The 22867-nt window shown below is 46.9% G+C and overlaps 2 protein-coding genes across 2 annotated transcripts; both read right to left on the reverse strand.

Moving 5' to 3' along the window:
• On the reverse strand, window positions 1-8523 carry LRIT2 (leucine rich repeat, Ig-like and transmembrane domains 2). Its single transcript, XM_021943332.2, has 3 exons — window positions 5158-8523; window positions 4080-4861; window positions 1-2098 (listed from the first exon to the last, which is right to left on the reverse strand). The coding sequence occupies exons 1-3, from the start codon at window positions 5265-5267 to the stop codon at window positions 1338-1340; spliced, it is 1653 nt and encodes a 550-aa protein (XP_021799024.2). The 5' UTR covers window positions 5268-8523; the 3' UTR covers window positions 1-1337.
• A 97-nt stretch (window positions 8524-8620) lies between these two features.
• Window positions 8621-22297, reverse strand: LRIT1 (leucine rich repeat, Ig-like and transmembrane domains 1). The gene is made up of 4 exons (XM_003903682.5): window positions 20973-22297; window positions 16977-17443; window positions 13833-14138; window positions 8621-12659 (listed from the first exon to the last, which is right to left on the reverse strand). The coding sequence occupies exons 1-4, from the start codon at window positions 21431-21433 to the stop codon at window positions 11683-11685; spliced, it is 2211 nt and encodes a 736-aa protein (XP_003903731.5). The 5' UTR covers window positions 21434-22297; the 3' UTR covers window positions 8621-11682.
• Window positions 22298-22867: the final 570 nt, after the last annotated feature.

The raw sequence follows: 22867 nt of genomic DNA on the forward strand, positions 1-22867 counted from the left end.
TGAAAATGAGAGCCGTCTTCAATTTTTAAAAATTTATTGTAACTAACATTGATTATGAACACAATCCAGGTATTAGACGAGTGCAGTGGCCACAGTGAGGAAGGTCAGTCTTTGCCTGTAAATGTCTCACAACCGAGGGACACACTGTGCATACTGTCCTTTTCACCAGAGGTGTGAAGTCAAGGAAGGCTCTGTGGAAGACATAATGTACACACTCGAGAGAGGCCTAAAAGGATGATGAGGAATGGGTAAAAGTCGTGGGAAGGAGGAAACATGTGTGATGTCACAACGAGGCTAGTTCATGTTTACACTCTTCGAAAGGCTTCCATGTGGCCAGTGAGGGAAACTGCAGGGAGACAGATGTGGATTAAATCCTGGGAATGGTCTCCCCTAGAAGGGCTGTTCAGAGGGACAACGAGCTAATGCTGGGGTTCTTGGGGCCCCTCCATTCCACATAGGTCCAGCTAAGAGGAAATGACCACGTCTTATGGATTTCATAGGAGGGCTTGAGACATTCACTAGGGGAAAGCAGTGGACATATGTGTGCTCTTCTTTCTGGGTATGGCCCTGCAGAGTCTGCTTTCTACCAGACCCAGGGCTACAGCCAATCCCCTGCACTTCCTTGGTGCTGATGGCTCCAGCCTGCCCAGCAGCACCAAGGGCTGCTCACAGGGGAACAGATACCCACAAAAAGAGACTCCCATTACCCAACAGCTCTCATCACCCTGATGGGCAGCTCTTTTGAACATTTATGTGATCTCATTGGGAGTTTGTCATGAAGAGAGAGGGTCACACTTTATAAACAATGAAAGACACAAGAATACTGCAAAACAGACATTCAAGGAAACAACGGAATTGGAACCTCTTTTGAGTGGGGCTTCTGCCTCCCGCCAGATGCAGACTCTGGGCATATCATTGAACTGTCCAGGCTGCAGTTTCTTCATCTATAAAAAGTGGGTAGACCTTCCTTTACAGGATAATATATGTAAAATGTTATACATCAATGTTACGTATAAACATGCAAATGTTATAAGGCTATGTATATGCAAAGAGTAATATTTAGCGGTTTCTAATCACCATGTATAATAAAATGATTAATTTGATAGGACAAATCTTCATTGACTTTAACTTTATGAAGATAATGACTATGTCCCCTTTATCATGAAGATAAAGACTGTGTTTCCCTTTTTACTCTTGAACCCCCTGTGTCAAGTTCAGTGCTTGGAACACAGTGGGTGCTCAATATATACTTGTTGGATAAATGGATGGAGCTGCTGCAGAGGGTTAGTTTCAGAGGCTTGAAGCCCAAGCCGTTTCCACCCCATGGCCTGGGTTGTTCAGCTGTTTTCTTCTATTCTTTCTTTCTCCTTGTCCCCCTCAGTGTCTATGTGCCCTTCACCATCATCACAGACAGCTGGATGTTCTCTAAAGGAGCCATCCCTGCACTGCGGGGCTGCAGGGGGGCAGCTGGGGGCTTTCCTGCAATGAAGACAGTAGCACAGGACCCACTTGCTGCAGCTGCAGGGGCCCTGGGCTGCCCAGGCATAGGCGCCCACAGGCACTGCAAGCAGTACCACACACAGGACCACTGTGACATGCAGGAGGCGCTCACGTGCCTCTAGCCCACCACCATCTCTGCCTGTTACAAAAACTACACACTGGCCCTGGTGTGGAGGCTGGTCCTCTAGGCTGAGGCAGGCTTTATATTTTGTGCCAGGAAGGAGGTTGTCCACAGCATAAGTATTGATTCCGGGGCCGATGTGAACCACCTCCTTCCTGAAGGCTTCATCCGATGCAATGTGGAGGGTGAACCACTCCTCCTCAGAGGTGTCAGCCACTGCAAGCCACTCCAGCAAAATCCCATGCACTGTCTGTTTGACAACCCGCAGGTCAATGTAGGCATTGCCCTCTGAGGGGATGGAAAGAGAATCAGGTGCATGTAGGGCCTGGGCAGGCTGGACGTGGAGAGAGATTACAAGGGTGCTCTTGCCAATGGAGTTGGAGGCCATGCAGGTGTAATTACCACTGTCTACCAGGTGGGCAGCAGATATGGCCAGCTCCGACAGAGCAGTGTCTTCTCCAGTAGAAGATGTCAACACTGGGTGGAAAGAAAAGGAAAACAGCTGTGCATTTATCTGATAGACTGCTGCAAAGTGTCTAGCAATGCTAGTTTTTGTTTTGTTTTGCTTTGGTTTTTGTTGTTATTGTTGTTGTTGTTAAAAGATGGTGGTAACCGCTTTTGAACCTTGTACCTGGTGTCAGGTGTTTGCCTCCCAGCAATCCTGTAAGATAAGTAACTGATTTTTACACATAGGATGTTGAGGATTGGAGCAATCCATCAACTTGCCCATAGTGAGAAGTGTTCAGAAGCAACAATTCGTCTGGGACCTGGCTCTTCAATCTATGAAGACCATACTCTTTCAACTTCACTAACTGCACCCACCAAACCACCTTTGCCTTCCTGAGCCATGGCTTTCAGGAGAGTTCTTGCAACTATGTCATTGTGTGATATTATGAGCTTCAAGAAGTACCTTCTTACCTTCCAAATGCACAGTTTCTCAGAACCTGGAGCCACATGCCTGGGCTCCTATCCCTAATGGAGCTCCTATCCTATGTGGTCCTGGGCAAGTTACTTAAATTTTCTTGACATCAGTTTTCTTGTCAATAAAATGGGATGATAAGCAATCAACTACCTCGTTAGTTTGAAGGTAAGTGTTCAGTCTTAGCTTATATTTTTATGGAGAGATTATATATAACACGTTGCCAAAGAGTGATTATAGAACACCACAAAATACAACACCTGGATGCATTTCTTGGTTTTCAAAGCGGATACAACAATAAATCCCATATTTTTCTTTCATCGATATTGAATGTCAAACCAATAAGGTATGATCAAAACAATATAAAAATGTGAAAATTCAGTTAATTGGGTAGTTTTTTTTTTTTTTTTTTTTTTTTTGAGACGGAGTCTCGCTCTGTCACCCAGGCTGGAGTGCAGTGGCCGGATCTCAGCTCACTGCAAGCTCCGCCTCCTGGGTTTACACCATTCTCCTGCCTCAGCCTCCCGAGTAGCTGGGACTACAGGCGCCCGCCACCTCGCCCAGCTAGTTTTTTTGTATTTTTTAGTAGAGACGGGGTTTCACTGTGTTAGCCAGGATGGTCTCGATCTCCTGACCTCATGATCCACCCGTCTCGGCCTCCCAAAGTACTGGGATTACAGGCTTGAGCCACCGCGCCTGGCCAATTGGGTAGTTTTTGAACCATCCAGAGGTTTGTCATAATGTAAAACAATGTCTGGGCAAACGACTATATTTCCCAAGTTTTACCCAGCTATTCCTAGTTGTCTTCTAGACAGAGAACAGAAGACAGGACACGAGGAATGTACAAAGATTTTTCTTTTCAGCTTTGGGATACCCCCAGGGAGGCCATCCCTGGCTTTGTGATGTGCCCAGCCCTACAGAGTAGCATGAAAGGTAATCCCAGCTGAGGTATGAAAACAGAGCACAGGGTTCCAGGAAAGAAGAGGCAGGTTTGAATTCCAGCCCCGGGGCCCACAGAGGTCACTTCCTTTCCCTGGGTCCCAGTATTACAAATTCAAGCCAATAAGGTCTGAACAATTTTATGTCAATGTTATTTCAAACAAGCACCCCAGGTGATTCAGTTCAGGCAAGTTAAGGAAATAAGTAATAGATCATCTCTAGAATCAGTCCTAGTAAAAAATTCTAGAATTCTAAAATACATGGTCCAGTGTTTTGCATCTAGAAGATTCCCAAAGACTATATCTGCTCATGTAAAATTTTATAATATTTACATAAGATATTAAATTAGCCCTGAAATGTGTATTTACATATGTGTATGTGTTCTAGAGAGATCTGTATGCAAACATTTAAAATAATGCCAATAATGGAACACTACCTTGGAATCTTTTCTGTTCTAGTGAGCATAATTCAGGGCTATCCCAGTCTTACTTGCACCCATCCTTTGTGATTGACCCAGCTTTGAACCTCTCTAATGAGGATGGGATTGCTACAGACCTCTCCATTCCCTCCAGATACACTGAGAGGGTGCATGTGGCTTACCATCAAATTCTCTCCACATACTCAGGGGATAAGTCCATGCAATGGATGGTGAGGGGCTGGCCTGTGCCAAGCATCGCAGGGTTACATTCTGTCCCACCCGGATGGTGACATTGGCACTGGGGGTTGAGATCTGTGGCTTCATGCAAGTACTAAGCTCAGTTTCATGAAAAAGCTGCCCTGCCTTGGAGAGAGGGCCCCGGCATATCAGGTAGGAATTCACCAGGATGACTGGGAGGGTAATGGACTTGACAAACTGGACAAGCCCCCTTAGGCGACAGTCACATACCCAGGGGTTGTCATGCAGCGCCACCACCAGGCTGGAGAGAATCCTGGCCCCACAGTCAGGTTGCCGGCGTTTCAGGTAGGCTGGCCAATTCAGGAAGACACTTCTGGATACAACTGTAAGCCTATTGGAGGATAGGTCAAGGTAGGTCAGGCTGACCAAGAATTGAAGAGCCAGCTCAGGGAGTGCATCAATCTTATTGCGTTTGAGATCCAAGACCCTCAGGAGAGGGGTGGCACGGAACGCTGTCCATGGTACTGAGCGGAGCCTATTCCCTTCGAGTCTCAGCTCCCTCAGTTCTGGCAGATGCTCCAGGGCTCCCAGGTGGATCACACTAATATTGTTAAAGTTGAGCCAAAGGTATTCCAAGGTGCTCATGTTGATGAAAGACCCTTGGGGCATCTCAAATAAGGGTGAGTTTTCAATTCTCACTTGCTTGAACTCTTCAGAAAGGTTCCCAGGGATCTTTCCCAAGGAGACAGATATGCACTGCAGAGTCCTGTACAAGAAACCAGAACAACTTTAAGACAAACAACAAGGAACCGGAAAGTGGGGTCAGGCTGATCCTGGCATTAGACATGTGAATCAGAATAAAAATATTATTATTCATTGAAATAAAAGGGTTAGACTCATTTTGGTAAAAATGCACAGTTCAGCAAAGTTCAGTCCCAACTAGAATGAGTCTCATAGAGATTTGCTGATTTCCTGCCAATTCTAAGCCTGCTTCCACTCCACATCATCCCCAAAGAAAACTCATTCCCCATAACCCTCTAACATCTGGCCAGCAGAGCGCACCTGCCAAAACTCTCCTCTGAACAAGTGCATCCTGGCAGACAGAAAGGCTGAGCTGCGTGTGTATCCAGAAAGACCAGAACTAACAGGAAGTGATGAAAAACCGAAGCCATATTTCTCTGTAAGAAAATACGTTGTGAGTTTTGAATAAGTATCGCCCCAGCTTCCGAGTGGCAAATCCTATTATTGGTAATCCATGGTGATGTAGGTCGCACAGCAGCAGGAAGCTCCTGGGAGCTCTGAGGTCTGTTACAGCCCAGATCACAGGTTCAGTCAGAACACACGAAGGGGGATCAATGTCTCTTAACTAGCGTCAGGAAATTCAACATTTGTGTGATTCTTGAGTCTGAAAAGTAAACTCCAAGTCAGATGTCCAATTCCATACAGATTCTACATTTCTCAGTGTCTTAAAAAGAAGTCTGAGAAACAAGCAGGCAGTGCTATTCTCAGCACCACTGTTCAGGGGATTTGGCCAGAATCCATCTAATGCTTCACCATTTGCAGTTGATTCCTGAAACTTAGAATTTCCAATCATTTTCTCAAAGTGAAAATAGGTAATGAGTAACAAAGTAATTCTGTGTTCATTTCCATCATTTGTTCTCTTCCCAACCCCACGGGTGGTGTAGTCATGCTTCTACTGCATCAAGACAGCTGCCTCTGCAGCTTGTATCACCAGTTTCAAATACAAGATGGTATTTTCTGATTAAACCAAAAGATTATTTTCTTGGACCTCACAACCTTTCCTTAATACTGTGTATTTCTCTTGGTCAGAATGAACAACCTACATTTTAAAAAGAGATATATGCAATTTTACATGCTTGCTCTTTCACTCTTCATTTATTCCACAAATATTTATTGGTCATTTGCTTTAAGCTATACTCTTGCTCAATGAAAGGAACAGGGTCGAGGGCAAACCTATTATAGACCCTGTCCCAAGGAGTCTTATCTCTTGCTTGTGCTTCTGAGTCTTGAGATCTTTGGAATGTAAAGTAATTTCTGTGATTCTCCTCTGCATAGTGAGAATAGTAACAAATACCTCATTATATTTCCAGGGATTTATTTTTCATTATTTTTTAATTTTTATATTTTTTCAGAGACGGGGTCTCACTCTGTTGCCCAGGCTGTTCTCAAGCTTCTCAGTCTCCCAAGTAACTGGGATTACAGGTGCAAGCCACTATATCCAGCCATATTTTTAGAAAATTTTGAGATTATGTTAAATACAACACCTAGCACACAGTTGGTGCCCATGAATCCTCCTCCCACCGACAAACTCTTTAAGATCTGAAAAGTCTACATCCCTATTAACTAGGGCACTTCCAGTTGAATATTGAAATTCCATCAGTTCCTTTAAGACTCATGATATACATCGTACCCTACAAAAGGCCTCAGCAAAGAAAATCCGCTTAGCTAACCAGTGAGGGGGGAAATGGGTCACCAACTAAGCTGATTACACTCCAAGCTTTCCATCCAAGCCAGATATATTTGCAGGAGTTTCCAAAGAGTCTAACTCTAAAACCTGGCTGGATCACTGGAGTTTGTCTGAAGGTAAAAATCCAAAACAAAACGAGAGCTATCGGCACAAAGTTTGTCATACATATGGCGATGTGCTGCCTAGATCCCCCTTCAAGGGATGAGTGGATGCTTAGCTGCAAGGAGTGCTTGCATGAGGTCATGTTCTTCCCAAGGCAGCCACATCCCACATCCAGTGACTGAGGGTGGTGAGGGCCTGGTCAGTTTGCCCTGATGGGGGAAAACTCTGATGAGCAATTATCACTCCAAAGTACCCTACCAGATTTGCTAAGGCTTTGCCAGGCTTGTTTCATGGAAATATGTGATTTAATTCATGACTATTCCAAACCACTAGTGGATTCCTTTCTCTCCCCTTACCCCAAAGGATAAAGATCTTAAGAGTCCTCCATTCCCCACAGTTTCATGTCTTTCCTTCTCATGCCAGCCTTTCCAAATGAATCCAGCTCCATCCGACTTCCCAGAAGTCTGCGGGAAGCTCGTGAAGCACACCCACTGGCATGCTATCTCGAGAATCATCTAGGCCACTTCTCTACTGCCCCCTACTCCTTTCCTGACCCCCTTATTCTCTGGTTTCCTTATTTGGCATATGAACACAGGGAGTGGCTCTCTTGGAAACGGAGGCAGGAGACCAGGACAATTAAAGTTAGCGTGGGTCAAGTTATTTATGTTAAACAACCTGTGGTTAAGTGTAGTCTCTAAACTCAAGAGACCCTAACAAAAATGGCAAGAGGGTCTGGGAATATTATAACCCATCTTCCCTCTTGCAGGATGCTTTTCAGAACTAGGCTCTTGAAATTCTCCATAGAGACAGAGTCATGGGGGAGGAATTACTCTGTGCTTGTGAATTGCTTAGATATAAATGGCTTCAGGAAGGCAGCTCCCTGGCTTGTCTTAATAGAATCTTAATAGGAGAGTGTCCTGCCTATTCAATTGGAAAATGCCACTCACCTTCCCAATATTAGTAAAACACTGGGATACCTCAGACAGAGAACTGGGCATCCTATCAGGGAGCAGACATGCTGTACTCCCTTTCTCTAAAGCTAGGACTCTTTCCCACCCCCATCCTCTGCTGCTAGCATGTCTGAGATGCTGCCTCAGCTACCCACATTCTGAGGTATGCCTGTGGCAGACATACAAAAGATGACCTTTCAAAGCCTCCTTGAAATAGGTGGGCTACAAGACTCTTGATCTGGCTAATGAAATGTTACAGGAAATGAGGTTTGAAAAGCCCTAACCCAATCTTCCAATTTATCTTTTTCCTTATTGTGGCAATCACTGACATTCCTAATGGTAGAGCCTTCCCAGCCATGTCCTTGAGTAAATAAGTGAAGCAGAGCCCTCCCTCCTTCGGCATTTCCCAAACTTAAGTAGAGTCTGTGGAACAGGAATACATTTTTCTGTGTTAAGCCGGGGACGTTTGGGAATGGTTGCCTAAGCATAAATCTAACCTATCTTAACTACAATGCCCTTGTGAATAAATATGCTCAGGTACTTGTATGTTGATTTTTGTCCTTGTTAGATTATATGATAATCAAGACAAAAATTTCCAGCTCTTGTCCTCTAGACAAACTGCTCACTGAATCCCTTGATTGATAGGCTAGGTTTGATAGCCCACATTCACTTTCCAGAGCACAATTTCTGTATTTGCCTTTTTGTGCCCAGCAACTACAATGGGCAAGTGACCTTGGACATATTCTCTGCTTAATCATGAAGACTATAACCATGTTGCAGTCATAAAAAGAAATCATGAGGATGCTATGATTCCAACCAGCCTCCAAACCAGGCTTCCAAGGCCAGCTATGCTGCAGCCTCACCATGGCCCAAATTGGTCTTCAGCATTGGAAGGCCAGAAATTCTTTTGCCAGGATACTCAGAGGGCATTCAGTTTTCAGGGACTAACTCATACTCATCAGACTCACATACTAAAAGACTAAGGTAAGCCAGACATCATTTTATTTTTTACAATAAGAATGTGTTTCTTCCCATGACTTGAATATTCATGGGCATAATCCAGGATGATTCTTCTCTACAAGAGCAAACCAGGGATGACAGGATACACAAAGGAAGGTTGACAGATGGGTATTGGGAGGCTTATCATCTTGGAGGCTGTATTAGTCCATTTTCATGCTGCTGGTAAAGACATACCCAAGAATGGGTAATTTATAAAGAAAAAGAGGTTTAGGGGACTCACAGTTCCACATGGCTGGAGAGACCTCACAATCATGGCAGAAGGCAAGGAGGAGCAAAGGCATGTCTTACATGGTGTCAGGCAAAAGGACTTGTGCAGAGGTACTTCCATTTATAAAACCATCAAATCACATGAGACTTATTCATTACCATGAGAACAGTATGGGGGAAACTGCCCCCATGATTCAATGATCTCCACCTGGCCCCACCCTTGATTGGTGGGGATTATTACAATTCAAGGTGAGATTTGGGTGGGGACACAGTCAAACCATATCAGAGGCCTTTCCGTACAGACCATGAAAATAGGTCCCAATAAACCATTGGATTGTTGGCAAGATTGAGCTCTCTCTCTCTCTCTCTCTCTCTGTTAGCATCAGATAAATACTACAGATTTCTTGCTTTTAAGTTCCTGATTTTTTTTCAAACAAGACTCAGTAAAACTGGCTACATGTTACTTGTCTTTAGGTCAATAACTGTCCCATCATGATTGTTCACACAATCATTTAAAGGCAACGCCCTGATCACTTCAACAGACGACTGCTTTCATCTACTGTGTTTACATTTGTCCTAATTTTGGGGGTGTCTATCACTCTCATTTATCAAACAGTCAGAACTGAGTCTTGGGTCTCCAAAAACTCACCAGAAATGCCTTTCTAAATCTTCATAAGGGGTAAACAAACTACAGTCTCAGGGTCAAATCCAGCCTGTCAACCGTTTTTGTAAAAAGTGTCTTATTGGAAGACATCCATAACTACTAATTTACATATTGTCTATGGCTGCTTTTGCATCCCATCAGCAGAGTTAAGTAGTAGCAACAGAGCCTAAAATATTTACTATTTGCCTTTCTTTACAGGAAAAAAGTTTGCTGGCTCCCAATGTATACAGTGTCTTTGTCATCTTTCAACAAAACCACCTCTCTTACCAATGTCTATGGCCCACAAGTTATAGTCAGGTGCACCCTCCAGGTGGTAGCAGAAGATATCCAAGAATGGAAATTCCATGCTCATGTGCATAGGTGCTCTCATGGTTCTGATCCCAGGTTTCGGCGATTTTTTAAAAGTTAATTTCTGTAGTGAACCTGCTGTGGACCACACTGCAGGGACTGATACTGAATAAAGACCCTCAGCCTGATGAGAAAGTTGTCAGAGAACTGGATTCTGAAAGAGAATTCATCACTTCCTTGTATAAATCATTCAACTCTTTGGTCCTCGTCTGTAAAATCAAACAGCCCCGCCTCCATAGTGGGTTGTCATGAGTATCACATGTGAGAAAACTGAGTGAAATATGTGGTAAGGTCTTTTGTAAATGTGAGGGGGAGTACAGTAATTTTAGGAAGCACTGCATCACACTGGCTTATATCTAATAAATCACGTGACATAATACTTGCAAATACTTGGAGTTTCTTGCATAATATTAGCAAAACACTTTTCTTTGATCACTTGCTGTCCCAAAATTTCTTCAGTTGCTACCCAAAGGACTTGGCACAGGTACCCTGGATGCTCCTCATGCCAGAGATCAGCTCTATAAACAAGAAACAAATTGAGCCTTCTGCTGGGAACATTCACTTTCCCCAGTGCACAGAGATAACATCTCAGTGGTTTCCTAGCTCTAAGAAAAAGCAAACAGGAATTTTCCTTTGAAACAACTTGAGCAACCAGGAAGGCTCTGAGACACTCTCAAGAACCCAGGTAGGTTTTGGTAAGAATCACAAAGGCTGCTGCATGGGAGCAGAAGTGAATGTGCCAGACAGCATAGAGTGTAATGAGATCTCTTGGATCCCTCCAGCCTGACATTCTGAAAGCAAATGAGCAATGTTCTCTTGGGCATTGTCTCAAACTCTAGCATTTATCGAAAAATCAAATGATTGTCTCTAGGCAGAATAGCACTCTGAGAATAAATATTAGAATTCAGTGAGGGCACAGTGGGTTATGAGTGTGGTGTGTGTGTTAGTGAGGATGGGTAACTACCAGTATGGCTAATGCATAGAGAGATGGTGTGTGTGAGTGCCTATGAATTAGCATTAATGTAATCAAGGTGCAGTATATGAGAATGGTAAGGACTTTTAACCGTGGATCCCAACTGCGTGGTCCAAATCTCAGAGTTAGCCAAATTTGCCTAGCTGTGTAATCCTGGTCAATGAAGATTAAATCACTGTTTAGCACATATTCCGTGCTCTACCATCACCTCCAGGGGAGAAGTGTCCTTACTTGCCCCGTTAAACTTGGGTTTGGCCATGAGACTTGCTTTGGCAGATAGAATATGGACAGAAGTGGCAGTATACCAATTCTGAACTAAGAACTTAACAGGCATTGCATGAAAAATCATTCCTCTATTATCATTCAACTGCACCATGAGAGAAACCTGCCCCAGGTACCCACTGCTACTCTCTAGCCCAGGCTCCAAATGAAACACACAGAGCAGAGCCATCCTAATCAACCCACAGGCCTGTGAGTGTGAAAATAAGTGTTCACTGCTATATATCACTAAGATTTTGCTTTCATTTGTTATACAGCAAAAGCTCACTGAAACAGGCAAGTTTCTTAACCCCCCACCCCAGGGAAATGGAGAGAATAGTGGTGCCTGCTGCAAATGATTGTTACAAGAATTTAGCACTTAGAACACTTTCTAGCCTGTAGTAAGTGCTTAACAAGTGTTAGTGGTTGTTGCAGTAGCTGCTGCTGCTGTTGTTGTGTGTAAGTATCTGTGTAAGCAGGCACCCGAGCAGGTAAGAGTGGGTGATCATGTACTCAGGTGTCAGAGTTAAAGAAGGAGAGTGGGCGGGCAGGTGTGTGAATTGTGGAGGCACGTCCCTCAGCAGAAGTACTCATTGATCCTCCTGCCCCCTTTGACTCCAAAGGCCTGAAAGTCCACACTGGAACGAGCTGAGAGAAGCCTGTCGGCCTCGCTGACACTGTGCCGGGACAGCTCCTCCAAGCCATCCTCGCTGTGGCCTAGTCTCTCTAGGTTGATGTAGGTAACTGTGGCCTCAGTGGAGTCCCTGTTGAAGCACTTTCGGCAGCGCCTCTGAAGAGCACCGCAGCAGACAAGCAGCGTGAGAGGCAGGGCAATGACGACAGCCACACTGATCACCACCACATTGATGAGCTGCTGAGTGTTCTCAGCATCCACCACTTCGTTGGTGGAGAAGATAACACACTGCTCCTTCCGGGGCACCAGGCCCTGCACGCAGACACACGCCACGTACTTGGTCTTGGGCAACAGCCCAGTGATAGTCACTCTGGTCTTCCCAGGCTGTACAATCACCCGCCGCATGCTGTGCTGCCCAAAGACCGCATAGAGGACATTGAAGGCAGTTGTGTTCTTAGCCTTGGGTGCCTTCCACACCAAGGACACGCTGTGGTAAGTGTCTCCCACCACCTTCACAGACCTCACCATTCTTGCCTCTGAGGGTCCCGCCCGCCCATCAGAGAGCTCTCCCAGGGCATCCATCTGGAAGTGCTGGAGGGTCAGCTCCTCCTTTGAGCTGGGCACAGACGGTCCAGTGGCCAGGACAGCGGGTTTGGGAATCTGGGGGACATGCCTGGCCACCAGCTTGTTGTTGTAAGCAGCGGCTTCCCCTCCACCGCCTGTCCTTGCCCATAGTGCCCCTGGGCTCCCGCTGTGCTCTGTGGAAGTCTGCGGCTCAGTGACAATCAGGGAGATAACAGTCTCAGAGGCTCCCAGGAAGTTCTTGGCTTGGCAGATGTAGTCTCCGGAGTCAAGGTGGGACACTGCAGGCAGGCCCAGCAGAGTCCAGCTCGTGCCGTCACTGGAGACTTCCTCATGCACTAGGAGGAAAACAGGCATGTGAGGGAGAACAAATGGGCCCATCTGCCCCAAGCTGCCTTTCAGGGCCAAGTTCACAGCCCCAGCTGGTGCACACTCAGGTGTCATCCTGAGAAAACACTGGTAGTCATTCAACTTTTCTTAGACCAGTCAAGGGGATCAATATTACCTTGGGCTCGTAGGTGGGGAACCTCTGGAGCCCCCGGCTGAGGCAGAGCCTAAGAATGATGCCTTCTAAATCTGACAAGCTCACACTATGGGTTTTTTTGTTGTTGTTAGCTTTTTTCAGATAGTGTCTTGCTCTGTCATCCAGGTTGGAGTGCAGCGGTGTGACCATGGCTCACTCCAGCCTGGAACTCCCAGGCTCAAGTGATCCTCCCACCTCAGCCTCCTGAGTAGCTGGGGCCACAGGCACATGCCACCATGCCCAGCAGTTTTTTGTTTGTTTGTTTTTTGCGACAAGGTCTCACTATGGTGCCCATGCTGGTAACTCCTAGATTCCAGCGATCCTCCTGCCTCATCCTCCCAAAGTGCTAGGACTGGGTGTGAGCCACCATGCCTAGTCAACCCACTATGTCCTTAAGGGCCCTGGAATTTTGCAAAGGTGACCAGCTAGATTGTGCTGGAACCACAGCTCCTCCATGTATGAGCTATGTAATGTAGCATTTAGTCTCTCAGAGCCTCAGTTTACTTATATGCAAAATAAGAAGGAAAACTGGGTTGCTCTCTGAAGTTCAACGTCATTATTTAAACATAATACACTTAGCATTGTGCTAGAACCACATGAAGAGCTCGATAGGTGATAGCTCACATCATTAATTACTCCAGGTAATTCTGGCTTAATATTTACAACTGGTAAACTTATTATAAATATTAATACACTAAAAGAGGATCTTCCACGAAAAAGTCAGCTTTTTGTTCTCTCAGTGTGGGCCCCCAGTCTCTATAGAGTGGCTGGTGGGATATGATAGGACAGGTCAAGAGCCATTGTCATTGTTGAATCTGTTGTCACAGTGACTTGCCTCGGGAAGCCCCCCATCAAACTCAACTCAGACAGATGGAAGCCCAGCTTTGCTTAGACAACTTCCCTCTGGCCCTGCCAAACCCCCATTTGGGGCACTGCTTTGCTCTCCCCAGTCTGGGGTCTCAGTGCAGCATCCCTGTAGTTCACATACCTGTACCATTAAGGGGCCTGCCATTGGCCCTCCTCCAGCTCATCTCGGGCCCAGGGACTCCGGTAGCTCCACAGCGTAGCAATGCTGTGCCACCCAAAGGGGACCTGATGTTGGCCACTCCTGGATGGAGCTCTGGGCCCTGGCACTTCCTCAGTTCAAGCTGGCTGAAGGCCACTCCGGCCAGGCTGCGTGGGCTGGCACATCTCAGTTCAGTCTCAATGAAGGCCAAGTTTGGGGCCCAGCCATCCAAAAGATGAACCAGGTCATAGAGTTGGCAGTCACATGCCCAGGGGTTGTCCTGTAGCCCTGCAGGGGTGAAAAAGAAGACAAGATATTCGGATAGATATTCAAGGTCCTCAGTCCCAGCACCCCTTCCCCTCTGGGAGGACAGGCAGGTCCTCATTCAGAGTCAGGAGAACTGACCTCCGGACCCAGTTCCTTGCCTTGCTAGTAGTATGACCTGAAATTTGATTTTTTGTGTTAAATAATAGCATTACTTTCTTTTCAGCATTGCTTTAAACATAATCAAAAATAAATCAATTTAAGTAGTGGGTAGATATACAGCATCCTGACAGAACTGGCAGTTACTGTTGCCATTCTCGGACTCATCCTTTCAGGCCACTGACCAGGTAGTATTTCCACAATAATCGCAATATGACAAAATCAATTTCTAGAAATGCATCACTGACCCCTGATCCTTAATGCCAGTTCTCCCAGTATATTTTCAGCATCATCCCAGCAATGAAGGCGGCTGCTCTGAGCCACGGACCCTTTGACATGGCTCAAATGGGCGTAAACAGCAGGGTGAAAGGGCCAGAAAATCAAATCCTGGGATATATCCCCTACTGTCTTTACTCTAAAATTGAACATTCTTATAGAGCCGAAAGCAGGTCATTGTACCCACTCTGTCAAAGAACATTATAGAGATAGAGGGGTACCATGTGCATATAAATGAGGTACCATATGTCCTCAATTCTAAGGCACAATTCCTTCTTACAGGGTTACATTACTGAAATGCAAGATAAATGCACTTGATACGATCTCCTTTTAGTCCCCAAAGACTTAATGAATTTAATAGTATATCTAACAATCAATGATATCTTATACATTCACATAGATATATTTAATACATGCGTCAAAGTGTTGGGGTGGGTGCATTCAGATCTGACCAGATATTCATGTCTCTCAGGTCTCTTTGAGCACAACCCACGGGTGCCAGTTCCTTTTCCTACCTCCCCCTTACCCCGTCTCGCCAGAGGTTGCTGCCTTGCGTCATTGGTTAAATGCACTTAATGATACATCTGCAACCCAAGATTCATCAATGCCTGGCTCCAGTGGTGTGCTACCTGCCTTTCATTTTATTACAATAGGGCCAGAAAGAATGAATGTAAAAGGCAAAGTTAAACAACAGTGAAACTTTCACTTGCCAGACTGGCAAAAGTTAAACATTTTGGCCATTTTAATTGTTAGTTCCATGAGTATATATGTTTTCATCTCTTTTGTTCTCTGCTGTATTCCCAGCACCTAGAATTGGAAGGCATTCAAAAATATGGAGTCTCACTCATTGCCCAGGCTGGAGTGTAGTGGAGTAATCTCCGCTCACTGCAACCTCCGCCTTCCAGGTTCAAGCAATTATTCTGCCTTAGCTTCCCAAGTAACTGGGATTATAGGTGCCCACCACCACATCTGGCTAATTTTTTTTTTTTTTTTTTGAGACAGAGTCTCGCTCTGTCGCCCAGGCTGGAGTGCAGTGGCTGGATCTCAGCTCACTGCAAGCTCCGCCTTCCGGGTTCACGCCATTCTCCTGCCTCAGCCTCCCGAGTAGCTGGGACTATAGGCGCCCGCCACCTCGCCCGGCTAGTTTTTTGTATTTTTTAGTAGAGATGGGGTTTCACCGTGTTAGCCAGGATGGTCTCGATCTCCTGACCTCGTGATCCACCCGTCTCAGCCTCCCAAAGTGCTGGGATTACAGGCTTGAGCCACCGCACCCGGCCGGTAATTTTTGTATTTTTAGTAGAGACAGAGTGCCACCATTTTGGCCAGGCTGGTCTCAAACTCCTGACCTCAAGTGATCCACCCGCCTCGGCCTCCCAAAGTGCTGAGATTACAGGTGAAAGCCACCAAACCCAGACCAGATGGGTTTTTAAATGTCTAATATGCACACTCTGTGACCTAATAATTCCACTTCTCAGTTCCTATTCTAGAGAAACATTGATGTGCACAAGAACGTATTGCCAAGAATGTTCTCTGTTGCATCATAGGTGTTAACAACATAATGGAAACAATTTAAAAGTCCACTAAAGGGGGAATGGCTAAATAAACTATAGTATAAATATGTTTATAACATAGTGCAGATATGGTATACTACAGAATGTTGTGCAGTAGTTTTAAAAATGAACTTGATCCATTTGTAGCAATTTAGAAAGATCTACAAGATACAGTGTTGGGTCAAAAAGTTAGTGTTGGTTAGTATGTATGACAAAATTTTATGTAAAACCCACACACAACTTTTCTTAATCCATGTATGTATGTGTATATATATGTACATACATATGCATATGAAATGTATCTGAACAGATAGGGAGCTTGCATATAAATATGATAATAGTAACTACTTTTGGGAACGGGTTGGAATAGGGAGAGAGGACAGAAGGGTCTTTAACCTCTTCTGCAATATTTTAAACGTTTGTATTTATTCATGTATGAGTTGTATAATTCAGATCAATTTTCCAGAATGAATTATGGCCCTTCTGTCATTCTCAGGACCAGGCAGGTGCCTTGGGCAGGAAAGGAGATCTAGCTCACATGGTAAGCTGTTGGTTTGTTAGGAACAGGAAGGAACCGAAGAAATAGCAGGTCCAGCTGGTGTAGTGTACTAACCCATCCAGCTCTGAGTTGGGAAATTGAGTCTCAGGGGCCTTCTCCTGGTTGTGTGACCTGGAAAGACCTCTCTTATGACTGGGATGTGAACTGCCACAGTCTGGCTTGTGGATTGAGCTCCTAAACCCGCCGCTCTTGTGGATCTCACTGTCTTTGCTTAAACCTGGAAGGCAGGTATGATTTCAATTTTCCAAATAAAGAATCGAAACTCAGAGAAGCATGGTAACTTGCCTAAGACCCCAGGTGAAGGATGCCACCTCTTACCTAGGACCAGCCTGGGGTGGTGGCTGTGAGGGAAGATACCGGTCTTCAGGTGAGCCCAGGACATGATCAGCTCCTGCGGGAGCCTCATCAGCTGGTTGCTGGAGAGATCCAGGAAGGTGAGGTTCTCCAGGAAGCGCGCGGCCTCAGGGGGCACAGCCGAAAGGCGGTTGGCCTGCAGGTCCAGCAGCCGCAGCTGGGGGGCGTCCCTGAGCGCGGCCCAGGGGAAGGTGGCCAGGCGGTTCCCAGGCAGCCGCAGCTCCCGCAGGCGTCGCAGGCCACGCAGCATGAGTGCGTTGAGCTCGCTGAGGGCGTTGTAAGGCAGCCACAGCTGCTCCAGGCGGCCCAGGGGCCTGAAGGCCTCGGCAGGAACCCTGCGGATGGCTGTCCGCTCCAGGCGCAGTCTGGAGGTGTCCGGGGGGATGGACGCCGGAGGCAGGGTCATGTCGGGGTCGTTGCACACCACCGTCCTGCTGGCAGAAATGGGGGATAGTTGAGCAAGGATCCTGCCTGGTCTGGGACCTCCCACCGCTTCGTCCCTTCGCGAGGCCTCCAGTTCTGCCTGTTATCACCGGACACCCACACCCGAGTCCAGGCCATGGCTGGGACCTGGAGAGGGGCCCGGAGCAAACCAGCCCCACTTTTCCTTTTTGCAGAGGTCTTGCTCTGAGAGCCTTTCACAAGGGTCCCAGGAAGGTCATTTGGTCTTCACGGTCCTGCAAGTCTTCACCTTTACACTGTTATGACCCATAACAGCCCACAGCACCCACAGTGCACTAAGAATGAACAGTATTAATAAACCCCGTGATCACGTTGTGCACTGTTGCTTTGCAAATATGTGTTAAAAGTGTTCGTTTGGCCAGGCACGGTGGTTCACGCCTGTAATCCCAGCACTTTGGGAGGTGGAGGCGGGTGGATCATCTGAGGTCAGGAGCTCTAGACTAGCCTGGCCAACAAGGTGAAACCTTGTCTCTACTAAAAAATACAAAAATTAGCCAGGCATGGTGGCACACGCCTGTAGTCCCAGCTACTCAGGAGGCTGAGGCAGAACAATCGCTTGAACCCAGGAGGCACAGGTTGCAGTGAGCGGAGATCACCCCACTGCACTCCCGCCTGGGTAGCAGAGCAAGACTTGGTCTAAAAAATAAATAAATAAATAAAAATGTTCGTTTGTTAAATTTTCCCTTAATTTTTGTAACTGTTTTGGTTTATCATTTAACAAAAAATGTACCAAGGACATAAAAAATGAAAGCACCTCAAGTCTCTCCCACCTCTGGTGAGCCATGTGATGATCAAGGTGTTCAAGAGCCAGGACTTGGCAGCGTCACAGCTGGATTCACACCTGGGCTCTTTGCGTGCTGGCTATGTGTCCTTGAGTATACTAGGTAATGTCTCGTTTCCTCAGTTTTGCCATCAAATAGACTCCACAGGTGGTTATGGGGTTAAAGAGATAATGCATGTAGAAGCCCAGCACATTGCCTGCCACCCTGCATGAGCCCAAGGGTATGGATCACTGTCATCATTGTTTGCATCTCAGCACTGCAAGTAGATCGGGTCAGTCTTATCAACTCTTCTACCCAAACCACGACTTCTTAAACCTTATTCTGTTATGACTGAGACTAAAGCAGAGGATAGAGAGATAATAGGAAGCAGTCCCTGCCCTCAAGGAGCCTACATTTCAGGGTTATGTTTTACAGTACGTAAACCGAAAATAAAATCCTAAGCCCCTCAACCACTGAACAGGCCTGTCTAAGGGAGGTTGTTCTCTTGTAATAGCATAACCTACTGGTCATATCAGGCTTTCCTGGAGGTACACACACATATCACCAGCATCCCTCAGAATAACTCATATACTCCACTTAAAGGCGGCTGGGCTGGGCTTGTTTTTTCTTGTAAACAGTGCCCACAAACAGCACGGATATTCTTATTCACTCCTTTTGAGCAAATATACGTGGAACTCCTACTAAGTGATGGGCAGTTCAGAAGAGACTCAGTCTCATAGCCCCTGTCTCCATACAGTGTGTAATCTAGCTCAGGAAGAAAGAGCATTTACAGCAACGGTATTTCCAGATAATAAAATAGGTTTGACCAGGTGTGATGGCTCATGCTTATAGTCCCAGCTACTCAGAAGGCTAAGGTGGGAAGGTGGCTTGCGCCCAGGAGTTGGAAGTTGCAGTGAGCTATGATTGTGCCATTGCACTCCAGCCTGGGTGACAGAGCAAGATCCTGTCTCAAAAAAAAAAAAAAAAAAAAAAAATACAGGTTTGGGTATTGCAAGGAGGAAGGTCTGGATGTAGGTGAGAGAAAGACAGGTGATTGGAAAACTTATCTTGGGAGAGAAAATGGCAAAAGGGGGATTTAAAGGAAACTGTAAGAACCCAATGCAAGCCTACACCACAGCTCAAACTTACAGCACAACTCAAACCTCCAGCGCAACTCCTGGTGGGGTAAAACCAGAGGCAAACTGGGACAAACAGCATAGGCACAAATCCATTCAGGTGCACAGTCCAGCTCTTCCCAGGTAATCCCAGTGACCACAGCACACACTTCATGATACAACAGCTCAGACATAAAGGCTGGGCTCTCTGAGAGGCCCAGGTGAGACAGGGATCCGAGGAAGGCTTCTGAGATGCAGAAGGAGCTTTGGTCTAACTGCACAGTCTGTGCCCATAGCCACAGGGGACCTCAGGGCCCGCTACCATCTTTCCTGATCTCATAGGACCCTCCGTGCAGATGGGCTGGTGCATGTTAGCCATGGGATGGTCAAGCGGGTAGAACCAAGAGCTCTGGCTTCAGAGGAAGGAATGCCCACTGACTTACATTAGCGGCCCTAGAAACTCATTTTCCATCTTAAGGCTAACTCTGCTGCCTGGAACTTATCACTGGTCCCTGCCCATGGCAGCATCACCAGAAAAGTGTTCTGAAAACTGAATCAGAATGCCTGGGTTCCAGGACCGGTTTCATCAAGGATGTTGTGTGTCTTTCAGCCCTATGCCTCCTATGGGCAATGGGAGGCTTTTTGTCACTCCAGTGACACTCTCCAGGCTGGAAACAGCCTGTTCAGGGCTCAGCCTGGCTTCTCTTGGGGACAGGATCCCTACCCTCCATATGAGTTGATGCGTTGGACACTTGGGCTACAATGGAGTTCGTTCTGGTTCTCAGATCATTTGAGGTGTCTTTTCTTAGTGGTTCTTCTCCATTCTCTGCCTCCTCTCCTCCCCCAATCAACTCGACATTCATTACCAAGATTATTAAAAGGGTAGCTCCGATAACATTGTTCCCTGGATCAGAAACCATCAGTGGCTCAGAAACCATGCAGAGGTCTTTAATGGATAAACTAAAGAAGTCGGAGAAAAGATGTTTTAAAGGTTGCTAAAGAAAAGAAGAAAATGAGCAGTAGTGGAAGAACAAGGGTCCACCAGCCACGGTGGCATGGGAATGGTCATGGAAGGAGAGGAGGAGCGATTGGAAGTGCTCTGAGGGATCAGACAGAGGGTGGGGAAAGTCAAGGAAAAGGCTGGGGATGGAAGGAAGCATGCTTGTCATGGGATGGGCACTCCTGGCTTTTGGAGCACCCATAAAAAGGGATTGAGGCTGAGGCTCCTGGGATCTGGCCAGCGAAGATCGAGAGGAGGAAGAGAATGAGAGGCAAGTGGTCCCATCATGGATGGGGTCATAGGAAATATGATTGGGCATTGTAGAGAGGTCAGGCAAGAGAGTGCAAGAGGCCTGGGAAAGAAGGGGCTGGGGAAATATAGAAAAGAAGAAGGAATAGAAAAAATCAAGGAGAAGAAAAGAAAGCAGTAAGGGAAGGGATTTCCTGGACGTTTAAGGAGGGCTCTTCTCCTCCAGGAGCCTGGAGGAGGACTCAGGAAGGACTTCCTAGAACTGACACACTTGTGCTTCACCCTCGGGCCCCAGCTCCAACTCCTCCCAACCCAGCCTAGCTGGCAGAGCAATGGAGGCTGGGCTGCCCATCCCATACACCCAGTACCATACCTGGCCTTGCTGCCATCACCCATGATATGGAGGCTGCAGCTGCATTGAGAGGGGCAGAACCCCCGGGCCTGGGGGGGCCACCCAAGGGCCAAGAGCCAGAGCATGCCTAATGCCACCCTCATGGCTCCTGGCTCCTCTCTGGCCCAGGCAGGGGCCTGTCCCTGGACCGCTCCGTCCCACCGGCCCAGCAAGCCCAGCAAGCCCAGCAGCTGCCCACTTGCTCGCCAGCCCCTTACACCCCCTCCTGAGGCCATCGGATAAACACTGACAGGCTGGGGATTAGGGAGGGGAGTCCCAGCCCCAGCACTCAGCGGCTTATTGCTTTCTGAATCACTCCGTCCTGAGGGTGGGGGCGGGGGACCCCCTTCCATAGCAATAGCGACAGGCCCAGAGAGGCCAGGGCACAGCAAAGCAAGACAAGTAGGCAGCTTCCCAGAGGCGAACAGCCATGGGACTGTCATCTGCAAAGCACCCCCATCCCAACAAGGCCACGGACAACACAGACTCCAGTGGAGTGCCAGGGAAGATGGAGACACAACCCCCGCCTCAATAAGGGCCTTTGGAAATTCTTTCCTCTGACACTGTCTTCCAGCAAAAAGAGCAGTGAAATGAAGCAACGCTTCTTGACGGTGCTAAAGGCATGGGAAGGAGGCTAAGCTCTGGACCCAGGCTTCCTGGGGTCAAATCCCAGCTGTTTCATTAATGGGCTGTGACCTTGGGTGAGTCACATTCTCTCTTGGCCTCTGTGTCCTTATCCGACAAAGAGAAATAAAGCTACTCCATGCAGGGTGTTTGTGAAAATTAAACTCAAATTCCAAGGCCTTGATAGCCTGTGGGAACAGAAGCTCCCTCATAAGTTGTAAGTGCCCAGTTTCACTGGTTCTTTTAAGTCCCTGCTTACAGAGGAACTGGACAGATTCAGATATTTTGGAGAGATATCAGAGGTGTCTCTCATGAGCCCGCAAATGGTCCCAGGCTGCCAGGCAAACAGCTGCCTGCCTTGAGTGCCCCATGGATATGGACTCAGCACACTGCTATTTCAGCTGGCCCCTCCTGGGCATTACTATGAATGCCAAAGGTGGGGATGTCTCCACATGAGGGACAAGGGCACCCCTCTCCTCAATGGATGGTACTCCAGCGAGGGCCCCAGAGAGGTAGCTCAGAGAGTTCTTAGAGAAGGTACTTCAGGTTTTTTTGGAGACAGAACCCAACCTCTGATAAGGGCTTTTGGAAATTCTCCATTCATAAAGCTTTCTTTTGCTTTATAGTGACAGGGTTGCTCTGTCACTCAGAATGGAGTGCAGTGGTGTAATCATAGCTCACTGTAGCCTCGAACTCCTGAGCTCAAGCCATCCTCCTACCTCAGCCTCCTGAGTAACTGGAACTGCAGGCAACCACCACCATGTTTGGCTATTTTTTTAAAAATTAGTTTTTGTAGAGACAGGGTCTTGCTGTGTTGCCCAGGATGGTCTCAAACTCCTGGCCTCAAGTGATCCTCCTGCCTCAGTTTCCCAAAGTACTGGGATTACAGGCCTGAGCCACCGCGCCCAGCCTAATTTCAATTTTTACCTATTCTCTCCTAACCCTATCTCACTTTACCATATCTACTCAAGATGCCGGTGGGGACTGACCAGGGATGATTCCTAATAGTAGACACTCAGTTGACTCGCTCATTTATTCTTCACATTTGACCCCGAGGCATTGTTCTCTAGTCCAGCATGCCCTACCTATGTTGTTTGACTTTTCTAGAGGGTTCCCCAGTCCTTCATGCCTGTGATTCCAGGCAGGCCTAGACCAGTGAGGTATACGACCTGCAAAGATCTCTGGGGCCCCAGCGCACACACAAAATGCCTAGCTCGGTGCCAGGTCAGTTTTGACAATACTGGCTTCTCATT

The sequence above is a fragment of the Papio anubis genome, chromosome 11 (assembly GCF_008728515.1).
Source record: "Papio anubis isolate 15944 chromosome 11, Panubis1.0, whole genome shotgun sequence".
NCBI classification, from domain to species: domain Eukaryota; kingdom Metazoa; phylum Chordata; class Mammalia; order Primates; family Cercopithecidae; genus Papio; species Papio anubis.